This window comes from Eubalaena glacialis, chromosome X (assembly GCF_028564815.1).
Source record: "Eubalaena glacialis isolate mEubGla1 chromosome X, mEubGla1.1.hap2.+ XY, whole genome shotgun sequence".
In the NCBI taxonomy this organism is placed as follows: Eukaryota; Metazoa; Chordata; class Mammalia; order Artiodactyla; family Balaenidae; genus Eubalaena; species Eubalaena glacialis.
This window is the reverse complement of record NC_083736.1, coordinates 1,140,340-1,154,132: the sequence shown is the minus strand read 5'-3', so window position 1 is coordinate 1,154,132 and position 13,793 is coordinate 1,140,340. Positions and strand designations below refer to the sequence as shown.

The 13,793-nt window shown below is 52.0% G+C and overlaps 1 protein-coding gene across 1 annotated transcript in view; it reads right to left on the bottom strand.

The window, feature by feature from the left end:
• LOC133082658 (acetylserotonin O-methyltransferase-like) overlaps positions 1 to 13,793 on the bottom strand; it is a 209,866-nt gene that overhangs the window by 177,782 nt on the left and 18,291 nt on the right. Inside the window, exon 8 of the mRNA XM_061179341.1 lies at positions 12,313 to 12,435. Coding sequence (XP_061035324.1) covers positions 12,313 to 12,435 — 123 coding nt within the window. The remainder of the gene's footprint in view (positions 1 to 12,312; positions 12,436 to 13,793) is intronic.

Here is a 13,793-nt window from a genome sequence, read left to right as displayed (position 1 = left end):
GCGGGCTCTAGAGCACAGGCTCAGTAGTTGTGGCGCATGGGCTTAGTTGCTCCACGGCATGTGGGATCTTCCTGGACCAGGGCTCGAACCCGTGTCCCCTGCGTTGGCAGGTGGATTCTTAATCACTGCGCCACCAGGGAAGTCCCTGTGGTTTCCTCTTGGTGCAGCCTGGTCCCCGGTACACGACAGGGAAAGTCCAGCAAGGCTGCATGTAGCCCAGGGCCTAAATGATGCCGATAAAGAGGAGGGAGTGGGGGCATGGGGGTCGGGCGGGCAGCCCTACTCAGCTGGCATGGGGAGAGGACCCCCTCTCGGGAAGCAGCACTTAACCCAAAAGCCAGCGTCCGCACGAACAAGCCACACGGGGGTGTGTTCTGGGCACAAGGGATCCAAATCCTATTATTTTTACAAATCCTCCCGGTTTCCCAAGTTCTTAGAATAAGCAGTGTCACGTTTATCGTCATACAAATGACCTGTCACCTTTTGCTTCAAAAAGCATAAAAAGCGATAAAAGCCGAAAGGGAGATGATTCTTTTCCCGGGACAAATTAAGCAGAAGAGGCCAACGCATCCGACGGAAGCCAAAGCAAAGTCAAGGAACTGGAAACTCATCTGAGGAAAAAAATACCTGGGGCCGATAATCCCGTAAAAAGTTAACTCTGCTAGTTATGGCAGAAACGCAAATGAGACTTCACGTGTCATAAAGACTAATGTGGACTCTTCGGTGGAATGGTCCCTCCGACTTGACCGGCACAGTCTTTCTGGGTGGAAGTTTGTCCACATACATGAGTCTTGGGTCCTCAGATCTGAGTCGGAAATCAGTATTTTAGAGTTATTCCTCAAGCCCATATGGATCAAACCAGTGTCACTGTTGGTGGCTTTCTGGGACCAGCACACTGTAGGATTTATCATCTGCCTGTGGGATGAACAGTCTAAGCCCTGAATCACCTCCAGGGACCACACCTGAGGGTCCCACATCCTCTCCTGGGGCCCAGCCTGGGGTCTGGCTTGGAACCCGTTTACTGAATGAATCAATCAATCCATCAGTGATTCAATGAGTGAGGACATCCATAGCTTATTTACAGTGAAAAGAGTCAGAAATGACCTAAATGTCCTACCAAAAGAGAAGCAATTCAATGTATTTACACAGCCATCAAAAATCACATGGTTAAGGAAACTTTCAGAATGTGGAGGAAAGACCCTAATAAAATAGTAAACAGACATGATCAGTCTATTTTTAAATGTTTGGTGCCTAGCAAAGAAATACACCAATTATAACTAGTGGTTATCACCAAGAAGTGCAGTTTTTAAGCATACTATCTTTTTCCTAACTCTTATTGATAATCCTCAATTTTTGTTTTAAATTATAAAGAAAAAAACCTTGCACTTTCAAAGCAGTTTTGTAGTTTCTTGCATTAAGTAACTGAAATTTATCTGACGCCTACGTTACACAAGAACTGGCCTTGACATCTCCGCATGTCCTGTCCCCGGGGGCCCCAGGTGGGGCAGGCAGCGGGCAGCCTGGGTGGGCGTGCCCTGCACCCCGCTCCCACATGTCTGGCTCCATTGCTATGTCAGCTGTCCCGTCTGAGGCTCTTTTCCTCTTCTCCCCACTTATAAATTCTCTTACCCCTCTCATCCATAACTTCAGCCACGCCAGACAACTTCCCCGCCGGAAACGTTTCCTCCCGTCTACACCAAGGCCACGAGCTCCCGAGGCTCTCCCTCCTCACCCATTCCACCTAGAAGCAGCGGGGGACTCAGCTTCCCCCCAGGTAATGAGCCAGGAGGACCTGATTTTCTGAGATTGGGAGCGGGGGGAGGGTGGACCTTGTGTCCGCCCCTCATTTATTGTCTCTCCAGGGGAGCACTGATGTTTATTTCCTTCCTGGAAAACCACACTTTCAACGAAACATTTCTACTAGTGCCTTCCCATCCAAAGGACCAAAATATTCCCCAGGGTTACACAGTACCTCTTCACAAGCCGTCCCTCTGGTGCTGGACCAACTCCATGGAAACCAGAAGCTGAATCCCTCTGTCCACAGCCTTTTATCTCCTTTCCATACACACTTGACATTAGGTTTGGGGGCCGTAGACTTTATTTATTTATTTATTTTTGGCTGTGGTGGGTCTTCGTTTCTGTGCTAGGGCTTTCTCTAGTTGCGGCGAGCGGGGGCCACTCTTCATCGCGGTGCGCGGGCCTCTCACTATCGTGGCCTCTCTTGTTGCGGAGCACAGGCTCCAGACGCGCAGGCTCAGTAGTTGTGGCTCACGGGCCCAGTTGCTCCGCGGCATGTGGGATCCTCCCAGACCAGGGCTGGAACCCGTGTCCCCTGCATTGGCAGGCAGACTCCCAACCACTGCGCCACCAGGGAAGCCCCGTAGACTTTAAATAAAAGCTGGAGTTGTCTGTCTTAGCCACAGGACCCTGTTATCCCCGCTCCAGAATTTTCATTATCCCCTTCCACCTAAGCTCAAATGGGGACGCAGAGCCCAGGCTGGCTTGATTTGGAAAAACAAAGAACTGTGACATGTCCCTTAAAACAGTCCACACATCATCCCTCTTCCACGTAGCAATCGGGTGACTTCTGGTCATCCCATGACCCTCAGACCCCAGCCCCACCACCAGCACCCCCAGGCTCAAAGCTCAGTGCTGAAGCTCACTTCCAGCAAGTCAGTGACGGTCTGTGCCTCGGTTTCCCCATCTGTAAGGTGAGGATAAGGATGCCTGCCTTGGGGGGAGGTTGATAATGAAAATAATGAACGAAATATGGAAATCATGCAGGATGGTGCCCCGCACAGACTAAGTGCCATATGGCTGTTAGCACTTCAAAAAATATTATTAATCATTATTAGAATAATTCTATAATCCCAAGGGGGAAAATTGCTTCCTGAGATTACACATCTCAATATGTGTTTAGTCAGACATAGTGAACAGACTTGTGGTTGCCAAGGGGGGTGGGGAGGGGAGGGAAGGATTGGGAATTTGGAATTAGCAGATACAGACTAGTATATATAGGATGGATAAACAGCAAGGTCCTACTGTACAGCACAGGTCACTCTACTCAATATCCTGTGATAAACCATCATGGAAAAGAATATAAAGAAATATATCAGGTGTTTTGAACCCTGTGTTATTAAAAACCAAAAAAAAATCAAGAAAGCAAGAAGAGAGAAATAAACAGAACAGGGAGAGAGGGGAAGGAAGGAAGAAGAAAAAGAAAGAGAAAGTTGAGTCAGGATTGGCAAACTCCATTGAAGAATGTAGGGGAAATTCATACCCAATTTAGGAAGATTTATACTCAAAATTTTTTTTTAATTCAGACTTTAATTCAGTCGTGTGGAATACCTCTTTCCATGGCCACCTGGAATAAATGAGGTGTCTCTGTAGTTGGAAAAAAAAATGCACAGAGATGCCAAGTATTTGAATAAATTGTAACGTTGTAAAAAAAAAATTGTGTTTAGAACACATAGGTTGCCTATACTTATAGACAGACCACAGAATAAGCTTTCAGATTATACAGAGACAGCAATGTGGTCAGGGATTAAAGACACAGATATAGTCCTATCATCCCGGACACACACAGGTGTAGACACACACGCAGGGTCATAAGTACAGACCCGGAGATATCTACGGACGGGCGCCATCCTTGGATTATGTATCATAGAACCAGGTATAAACAGATGCTGTATAATTACAGAAGTAACACATGTAGTCACACACCGGTCCGGTCTCCACGTAAAACAGCAGGACAATTACTAGAAGTCATAAGTCAGACACGAGTAGATGGGAAGCCACTTCCGACCCAGAATCCCCGGCAGAGCGATCGCCTCGAGCGCCACCACCAGGCATCTTTCTTGGGGAACTGCACCAGCTTGACATTCAATTCCCCGCCACCCCCCCCCTCATTCCCCCCCCCCCCCCCGGCGCAAAGGCGCCGAGATGCTCGGGGCGGTTACCTCCCGAGAGGTACCTGGCCAGCCCAGGGCACCTGTGTGTTTCCCACTGTGCCGTCTCCCCGGCGATGCCCAGGTGCTTTAAGTGGCACGGTCATCATCGTTGGAAAAGCCGCTCGGGTCTCCTCCCATGGTGGGGGGGAAGGAGGGGGGCCCCCCCCGCAGGCCAACCTCCTTCTGTGTATGACGAGGACCACCTTCCTGCCCCCGCCGCCCACGCTAAGGGTCGTGATGCGTCCCCGAGTCGGATTCCACCGGGCCAGGGTGTCCGGATGCCCTCACATGACACATCCAGTGATGGAAAATCTAACCATCGCAAGCCCAGGGAGAGGGCTGCAGGGTAAAAGCAGCAGCGAGGCCAAGGCACAGGTGACAGATTTCCATCACATTCGCTAAAACGACCCAGGGAGCCGACCCCATGTCCCTCCCTCTACGGACGCTCCCGTGTTGTGCTTTGTGGCCCAATTCTCGACGCCACCGAACGAATTCTCCGGAAATTGTCACGCCCGAAAATCTCAGGTAAGCAGCTCAGTGGAGAGGAAAGGAAAGACAGGGGCGGGGACACAGGGAAGCATCCTCCTGGCTAACCGGGGTTGTACTGTCTCAGCACAGACGTTTTAAAGGGGCCGGGGAGCTGTCAGCAAGGCAGGCCTCACCAAGGGAACATCTGTTTGCAGACACTCATGGAAGCCTTCCCTCCGTGATGAATTTCTAGGGACGACGGGTCGACCGAGCAGGTGGACGGGATGATGGGGCAGGAGCGCCCCCTGCTGTCCGTCGGGACACCTGCTCGCTCCCACCTGGGACGCGGCTTCCCGGACAGGACACCTGTGTCCCCCAGCCCCCCGCCACCCCTACCTGCGCAGGTTCCTCTCACCTAGTGGGGTGGGGTCACCTGCTTTCAGGTCTCGCAGGGGCTCTGCTCCTCAGGGCAGCTCAGCAACCCCCGCTACCTTGTCTGTGGCCCCTTCCCCACTGCTAGGACCCCCTCCTCACTCTAGGTGCCCTCCCCTGGGGGCCCTGAGCCAGCCTCCCTGGGGGACAGGGGTTCACAGGCACTTGTCTCCCCCAGTACTCTGGCTGCAGAGAGAGGAGACTGGGCGTGCTCTGCCCCACGAGTGCGTTCCCTACCCCCATCTGCAGGTACGCCCACCTGGAGCCCACCTCACACCTGCTAAGGAGGGGAAACTCCAGGGGCCAGACGGGGTCACCCACCCCCATGCCACCCTTCCACCCTCCTGCTGCTTCTCCCAAGGCAGGTAGCAGGAATCCTAGCTTCCGCTCCCGGGGCGGGGTGGGGGGTGGAACTCTCTGTCCCCTGTTCTCGGTCCTCTGTCTGCACAGGTTACCCGCCTGTCCTCCAAAGCCAGCAGCTTCCTTCTCTGGCCTGGGTCATCACGTCTGCACTGAGGGGAATGTGCCTACAGTCCTTTATAGGGGATTTGTTTTCATGATGGAAAAAAGACACACATCAAATTGACCATTGTTAAGTGTACAGCTCAGTGGTCTTGAGTATATTCACGTTGTACAACCATCCCCAGCGTCATCTCCAGAACTCTTTCATCTGCCCAGACTGAAAATGTCCCCATTAAACACCCACTCCCCAGTCCCAGGCACCCACCCTCCTGCTCTCTGTCTCTATGGATTTGACTCCCCTAGGGACCTCATATAAGTGGAAGCCTACAGGATTTGTCCTTCTGTGACTGCCTTGTGTCACTGAGCCTCACGTCCTCAAGGTCCATCCATGTTGTGGCCTGCGTCAGAACTTCCCTCCTTTTTTAGGACTGAGTAATATTCCACTGTGTGGATGGACCCCATTCTGTGTGTCCATCACCCATGCATGAACATTTACGTTTATGGACATTTACAGTCCATATTTTGGCCATTGTGAATAACGCTGCAGTGAACGTGGGTGTGCAAATACCTCTCCGAGTTTCTGCTCTCATTTCTTTTGGGTAAATACGCAAGGGCTGCATCCTATGGTAGTTCGGTGTTTAACTATTTGAGAAACCTCCATTCTGTTCTCTGCAGCAGCAACACCATTTTACATTCCCACCAATATTGCACACGTGTTCACGTTTCTCTACATCCTCACCAACACTTGTTATTTTCTGGGGTCTTTTTTTGATACTAGCCATCCTGAGAGATGTGAACCTGTTTATGACTAATTTTAGAATCTATTTTCCCAACTAAAGTCTCATTAGGTTTTGATTTGCTGGTAGCTTAATGACTTGGGTGGCGGGTCAGGTTATCTGGAGGATGGTTTTACTATTAATGACAAATTTTTAAAGCAATTTCTACTTTTCCAAAGCTAACCATTCTGTAGCCATGTCCATCTATAAGCATCATGAAGATCACTTATTATTCTAAAAAGTAAAATAATGTTCATAGCTGCACTATTTACAATAGCCAGGACATGGAAGCCACCTAAATGCCCATCGACAGAAGAAGAGATAAAGAAGATGTGGTACATATACACAGTGGAATATGACTCAGCCATAAACAAGAATGAAATCATGCCATTTGCAGCAACATGGATGGACCTAGAGACTGTCATACTAGGTGAAGTCAGTCAGACAAAGAAAAATCATATGATGTCACTTATCTGTGGAATCTAAAATATGGCACAGGGACTTCCCTGGTGGTCCAGCGGTTAAGACTCTGCACTCCCAGTGCAGGCAGCCCGGGGTTCGATCCCTGGTCGGGGAACTAGATCCTGCATGCCGCAACTAAAGATCCCGTGTGCCGCAACTAAGACCCGGCGCAGCCAAATAAATACATAAATAAATAAATACATATTTTTAAAAACCCTACTATACGGATTTACATTTGTTAAGGAATCACATTAGAAAATTTAAAATAAACGGTGCCAAGGTATTGTCTAGCTGAGGATGGCCCTTTGAAATTCTGACAACGTCCAAATAATATCCGTTTGTACAGCCTGGCACTGAAGAAGCTACTTGCTTCCTTCCTGTATGGGTCAGCGTCTTGGAGATCATAGACTAGACATTCCTACAGCGTGGGCTCAGCCAAGGGGAATCCCCAGGGGAGGGGGATGCACCCCCCCCCCCCAGGTCTCGAAGACCAAGGGAAAGAGCTGCTCAGTTTGGGGAGAAGAACCCAGGAAAACCCTGCTAGGCAGCAGCCCCTTCTCACCCATTGGCCGACGCCCCCTCCCCGAAATCAGGCAGTTACAGAGCCAGGTAGGTGTCAATCACATGGGCACAGGGCAGCCCAGAGATGAACGCCAGCGGATCTGGAGGACCCCGTAAGCCATCTCCGGCGCAGTTTCATCACCAGCATCTCCACGGGCCAGGGGCTGGGGATGACAGTCCCACCCTGGTGCGTCGTTCCAAACAGGACAGTCTCCGCTCCTTCGCAAGCGTCTCCCTGCATGCATTTGCACAAGCCCGGCAAGTCCATTCTTGCACAGTCGGCCCCAGGGGTCCCATGAGATCCTAGGCGTGAAAGCTTTGTAAAAGAGGAGCGTTTTGGGTGTGCTTACTGCCGTCTCCCTTCAATACCATATTTCCCTTCAATGCTTTTCCCATAGACACGGTCGTTCTGCAGGAGTGAAAAAAGCCAGAAAGGCAAATTTTTGTTTTAATTTTTAAAAAATATTTATTTATTTATGTGGCCACGCTGGGTCTTAGTTTGCGGCAGGCGGGATCGTCACCGCGGCGTGTGGGATCCAGTTCCCTGACCAGGGATCAAACCCGAGCCCCCTGCATTGGGAGCCCGGAGTCTAAACCGCTGGACCGCCAGGGAAGTCCCTTTTTTAAATTTTTAAAATGACTTTTTATTGGAGTATAGTTACTTTACAGTGCTGTGTTAGTTTCTGCTGTAAGGAACCGTTAACTTACATGGATGGATGCATTCGGCCCCTGCGCACAAAGGGGTTCTACTTTGTGCAGACTTGGGGCCCCAAGTGGAGGATGCAGGAGGCATTGCAATGACCCAGGCAGCGGCAAACACGTTCTTTGGGAAATGTTCATCAGTTCAGCATACATCGTCATCCCCCGTGGAAGCTAATACGTCAGAGAAACAAAAGAGAAGGGGTTTTCGTTTTCTGTGACAACCCTGTACAAGAACTGTAGTTTTTTTTTTTTTTTTTTTAAATCCAAAGGGTTCATGCCGCGCTGTGTGTTTCAGCAGCTTTTCTTCTAAACAAGCTGACTGGGGGCTTCCATATCACCGCTGACCACGCAAATTCTTCATTGGGGCAGAAAACCTCCAGAAAGAGGTGGTGTTTCTGGCAATGGCTCGAGGGCTCTGCTGCGAGAGATGCAGCCGGCCCTACTGTACAATTTTATCCACCAGGCCCAGGGTGTCTCTCCGCGGGACAGGGTGTTGGCGGGGGGCAGTGTCCCCTCCCTTACTTAGAACCTGGAGAATGATGCCTTTTATTCTTACTTTGTAATCGCACTTCACGGGGGAAAATGATGAAAAGGTACTTCTTTTCGTGAAACCTAACATTTTCGGGGGCAAAGGTATAAAGTGGGTGCGTCTTCTCCGTTTAGGGCCTCCCCAGCCTCCTCTGGTTGGCGACTTTGCCTGGTCCGTGGAGCCAACGTCCATTAAACCGCCCCATGGCGCCATCTGCTGGCAGACAGGCATCCCGGTCCTGCCCCAAGTGGTCCAGCGTCGCCGTGGCAACAGGAGGATGTCTCCCTCCAAGGCTCCAGGCTGTCCTGAGAGGTATTTGGGAAGAAGCCAGAGCAGGTGATTCCTGGCGCCCTGGAGGGTCCTCCCTGCTGAGTCCACCCGGTCCCTCCCCAGGCTACGGAGCTGGACCAACGCTGGGGAGCACAGTCTGGGACCAGCAGCTGGCTCTCCATCATCTTCTGAAGAAGGTCTTTCCAATACCTGTTTCTCTTCCTACCCCCACGAAGACAGTGTGACCCTCCCAGAGCCCTCAGCTCAGGAGGACTCTTAAGAAATCAACGCACCCCTAAGAGCCAGTCCTGTCGTGACAGCCACGGGATCGGGGAAGCTGCAGTGTGACCACATCCTGACCCAGTCTCTCTAGCCCGGCACTGTGGGCACCGGGGGCTGCTGGGCCACTCTCTGACGTGGGGTACCCTGTGGCGTGTTGAGCAGCATCTCTGGTACCCAGTCACCGGCTGCCAGCAGCATCCTTCAGTCCAGCGTGACAGCCCAAGACGACTCCAGACCCTGCCAGGTGTGTCCCCAACCGGGGGCGGGGGGCAAAATCACCCCAGCTGAGACGCATTGGTTGGACGTATTCAAAGAATCACAGGGCATTTAAGACACACTTTAGAGACTACCCAGTCCCGTCTGTTAAATTTGAAGGGTGAGGGTGCAGAGAAGGTAGGTGACGTGCCCGAGGTCAGCTTCCTGCTGGGTAGAAATTCCGGACCTGCAAAGCCATGCTCCTCCTGCTTCCGAGGGCTGCCCCTGGCTTCAGCATCATCGATGGCTTCCCTTGCAGAGTTCTGGCCATCCAGAGAAATATGCAAACCGGCAGGTGCTGCGTTTGGATCTCAGAGACAAGGGGGGGTGAGGGGCAGGGTGACCGTGGATGCTGTGGGCAGCGGCCCCGGTGCCAGGTCCCTCCCGGGCGTGGCTTCACCCAGGAAACATGGCGGCTTTATTTATTTATTTTTGTAATTTTTTTTTTTTTTTAAAGAGCATAAATCAGCTCTCCTACAAGAGCTGGGGAGAAATACGTGTGAGGGGGTCAGATTACAAGCTGGATTTCTCTGCATGTACCTTTCATCAGCATTTGGTTTTTGAAACATGCAAATGTGTCAGTCATCCAAGAATTAATACATAAAAAGCGAAGGCAAGGCCTAAACACTGGAAGCAAACCAAAGGCCACGAGCAGGCTGTGATTCGATTGGCCACATCACCTCCGGGCGACAACCATAGTTTCTGTGACCGTGGACGCACCAGTTTGTGGATATTCTAAACAGAAGAACTGCAGACAAGCCACAGCACCGCCTGGCAGTTCCCTTGTTTGTAGTAACCTTGGTTTTGCTCCTTTGGAATGACGTCATGCACAGAGCAGGACAAGGCAAACAAGTAGTATTGATGATCTTAGGAACAAGGCTCCAGGTGTAGGACGCCACACAAGGACAAAGTTATAAAAACTGAGTAACTGCCCGGTAATGCCCCTATGGATGGACATGTAAATAATTCAGCGTGTTCAATCCATTTCCTAGTTCTCTCCATGGAAGGGGTCTAGAAACACTGCCCTCCCAGCAATGGCAACTCCGCCTCTGAAAATGATTCCCCACTAACAGAACCACAGTTTCTGGGGAAAATGGACGATCCTGGAGAGGGAGAAGCAATTCAAAAGCCTGAGACGTGGTGATGTCCCGAAAGCAAGGAAACCTTCAGCGGTGGGCTGAGACTGTGACCTTATCACACTCAGAGGCTGTGCCCACGTCCTCATGGACCCTCAGGATGGTGACCTCACAGGATACTGTCCCTCTCGCACTCAGAGGCTGTGCCCACGTCCTCATGGACCCTCAGGATGGTGACCTCACAGGATACTGTACCCATCACACACAGAGGCTGTGCCCACGACCTCATGGACCCTCAGGATGGTGACCTCACAGGATACTGTCCCCATCACACACAGTGGCTGTGCCCACGTCCTCATGGACCCTCAGGATGGTGACCTCACAGGATACTGTCCCCCTCACACACAGAGGCTGTGCCCACGTCCTCATGGACCCTCAGGATGGTGACCTCACAGGATACTGTCCCCCTCACACACAGAGGCTGTTCCAACATCCTCATGGATCCTCAGGATGGTGACCTCACAGGATACTGTCCCCATCACACACAGAGGCTGTTCCCATGTCCTCATGGACCCTCAGGATGGTGACCTCACAGGATACTGTCCCCCTCACACACAGAGGCTGTGCCCACATCCTCATGGACCCTCAGGTTGGTGACCTCACAGGATACTGTCCCCCTCACACTCAGAGGCTGTGCCCACGTCCTCATGGACCCTCAGGATGGTGACCTCACAGGATACTGTCCCCATCACACACAGAGGCTGTTCCAACATCCTCATGGATCCTCAGGATGGTGACCTCACAGGATACTGTCCCCATCACACACAGAGGCTGTTCCAACGTCCTCATGGACCCTCAGGATGGTGACCTCACAGGATACTGTCCCCCTCACACACAGAGGCTGTGCCCACATCCTCATGGACCCTCAGGTTGGTGACCTCACAGGATACTGTCCCCCTCACACTCAGAGGCTGTGCCCACGTCCTCATGGACCCTCAGGATGGTGACCTCACAGGATACTGTCCCCATCACACACAGAGGCTGTTCCAATGTCCTCATGGACCCTCAGGATGGTGACCTCACAGGATACTGTCCCCCTCTCACTCAGAGGCTGTGCCCACGTCCTCATGGACCCTCAGGATGGTGACCTCACAGGATACTGTCCCCATCACACACAGAGGCTGTTCCAACGTCCTCATGGACCCTCAGGATGGTGACCTCACAGGATACTGTCCCCATCACACACAGAGGCTGTACCCACGACCTCATGGACCCTCAGGATGGTGACCTCACAGGATACTGTCCCCATCACACTCAGAGGCTGTGCCCACGTCCTCATGGACCCTCAGGATGGTGACCTCACAGGATACTGTCCCCATCACACACAGAGGCTGTGCCCACGTCCTCATGGACCCTCAGGATGGTGACCTCACAGGATACTGTCCCCCTCACACACAGAGGCTGTGCCCACGTCCTCATGGACCCTCAGGATGGGGACCTCACAGGATACTGTCCCCCTCACACACAGAGGCTGTGCCCACGTCCTCATGGACCCTCAGGATGGTGACCTCACAGGATACTGTCCCCATCATACACAGTGGCTGTGCCCACGTCCTCATGGACCCTCAGGATGGTGACCTCACAGGATACTGTCCCCATCACACACAGAGGCTGTTCCAACGTCCTCATGGATCCTCAGGATGGTGACCTCACAGGATACTGTCCCCCTCACACTCAGAGGCTTTGCCCACGCCCTCATGGACCCTCAGGATGGTGACCTTAGAAGATAGTGTCCCCCTCACACACAGAGGCTGTGCCCACGTCCTCATGGACCCTCAGGATGGTGACCTCACAGGATACTGTCCCCCTCGCACACAGTGGCTATCTCCATCTTTCATTGGGATACGCTGCAGAATGGTTATCAATGCCATTTTTTGGTCGGTTTTAATTACTGATGCGGAAGGAGAGCCATTTGGTTGGATGACTCCCCTTACCTGTGACATGAACTCAGTCCCCAGCATCCCAAGGAGAGTCTTCCAACCCTGCCCCGAGTTGACAGCACAGCGACACCCAGCCCTACCACCTACCTGTCTTGCAGGCTTGATATGTTCTCCCCAGCAGGTGTGAACACTTCTCATCTGTCCAGTCATGCAGGACCCTGGCCAGGATGCACAGATCCGGCTCCGGAAGGCGGTCCTTAAAGAAGTCTCCTGTAACCCAGGGCGAGTGCCCTGGGGTCAGCCTGCATCTCAATCCCGTTGGACCACACCAACACACAGCGGGGAAAGGCCACCTGTATGGACAGAGCTTTCTCCAGATCTTCCAGCTGGTGACCTTTCAACCAGACCCTGAACAAAAAGAAATCTCAGTGAAGACAGGACCATTCTGAATGATGTTTGGGGGCCCCTTTCCCTCCATCAGATCTGGACAATGGTTTTATTTTTATTTTATTTCCGAAGGTCCCGTGTAAACAGACAGCATCCTTTAAGCCATGGATTTCAGGAGGTCCCAGGCAATGCATCAGAAGCTCCATTCCGATGAGTCAAACTGGACCAGCAAGGTCCATATGTGTTTCCCTGACTGAATAAAAATGCCCAAGAGAGACTCTTACCTGTAGGTGGTGGCCAACACTCAACTCTCCTACCGTTTTTCCTTCAAGAAGTATCAATGTGGGAAGAGAGCTTGGATAGCCCTGAGCCGTACAGGGTTACCTCAGCTGACCTGTGTGGTCCAGACCCTGCAAATTCACGGGAATTGCGGAGGATGTCTTGGACGACATGGAGGCTATCCCCTGGCTCTCTTCCTTGTGCTGAGTACCCCAGGAAATATGGACCCCAGAATATTCCCCCATGAGATAGGGCACGGAGAAGGAGGTTCCTCCAAATGGATTTTCTTCCACTCAATGAAGAAAGACAGGGGTTTTTCTTAGAAAACTACGGCCCAAGGGCCAAATTCAGTCAGGCGTCCGTTTGCCTACAGCCTGGAGAGAATGCAGACCCAGGAATGAAGGTCGACATGCCTGCACCTTCTACCAGCTGCCCTTGGGGACCAATCGCAGACACGCAACCTCAACGGGGTAACAGCACATAATAAAGTGTATTCCACTTAATTCCCCCAACGTCCAAAGTCTGCTTCGTCACCCCGTTTTCCAAATGAGGCACTGAAGTAACACTGATCGTGTCTCTCCAAGAAGCAGGAGGAAGACTCCCCAGGGGTGGGATTAGGGTTAAGAGCAGGGTGAGGCACTGCCTCTGCGCACAAAATTTAAGGGGCCCCAAAACTGGGTCATTGAGATTCAATATATTTTAATACAATGGCTTTAAAAATCAACATTAAGGACTTCCCTGGTGGCGCAGTGGTTAAGAATCCGCCTGCCAATGCAGGGGACACGGGTTCGAGCCCTGAGCCGGGACGATCCCACATGCCGCGGAGCAACTAAGCCCGTGCGCCACAACTACTGAGCCTGTGCTCTAGAGCCCACGGGCCACAACTACTCAGCCCGCGAGCCACAACTACTGAAGCCCACGCGCCTAGAGCCCGTGCTCTGCAACAAGAGAAGCCACCGCAA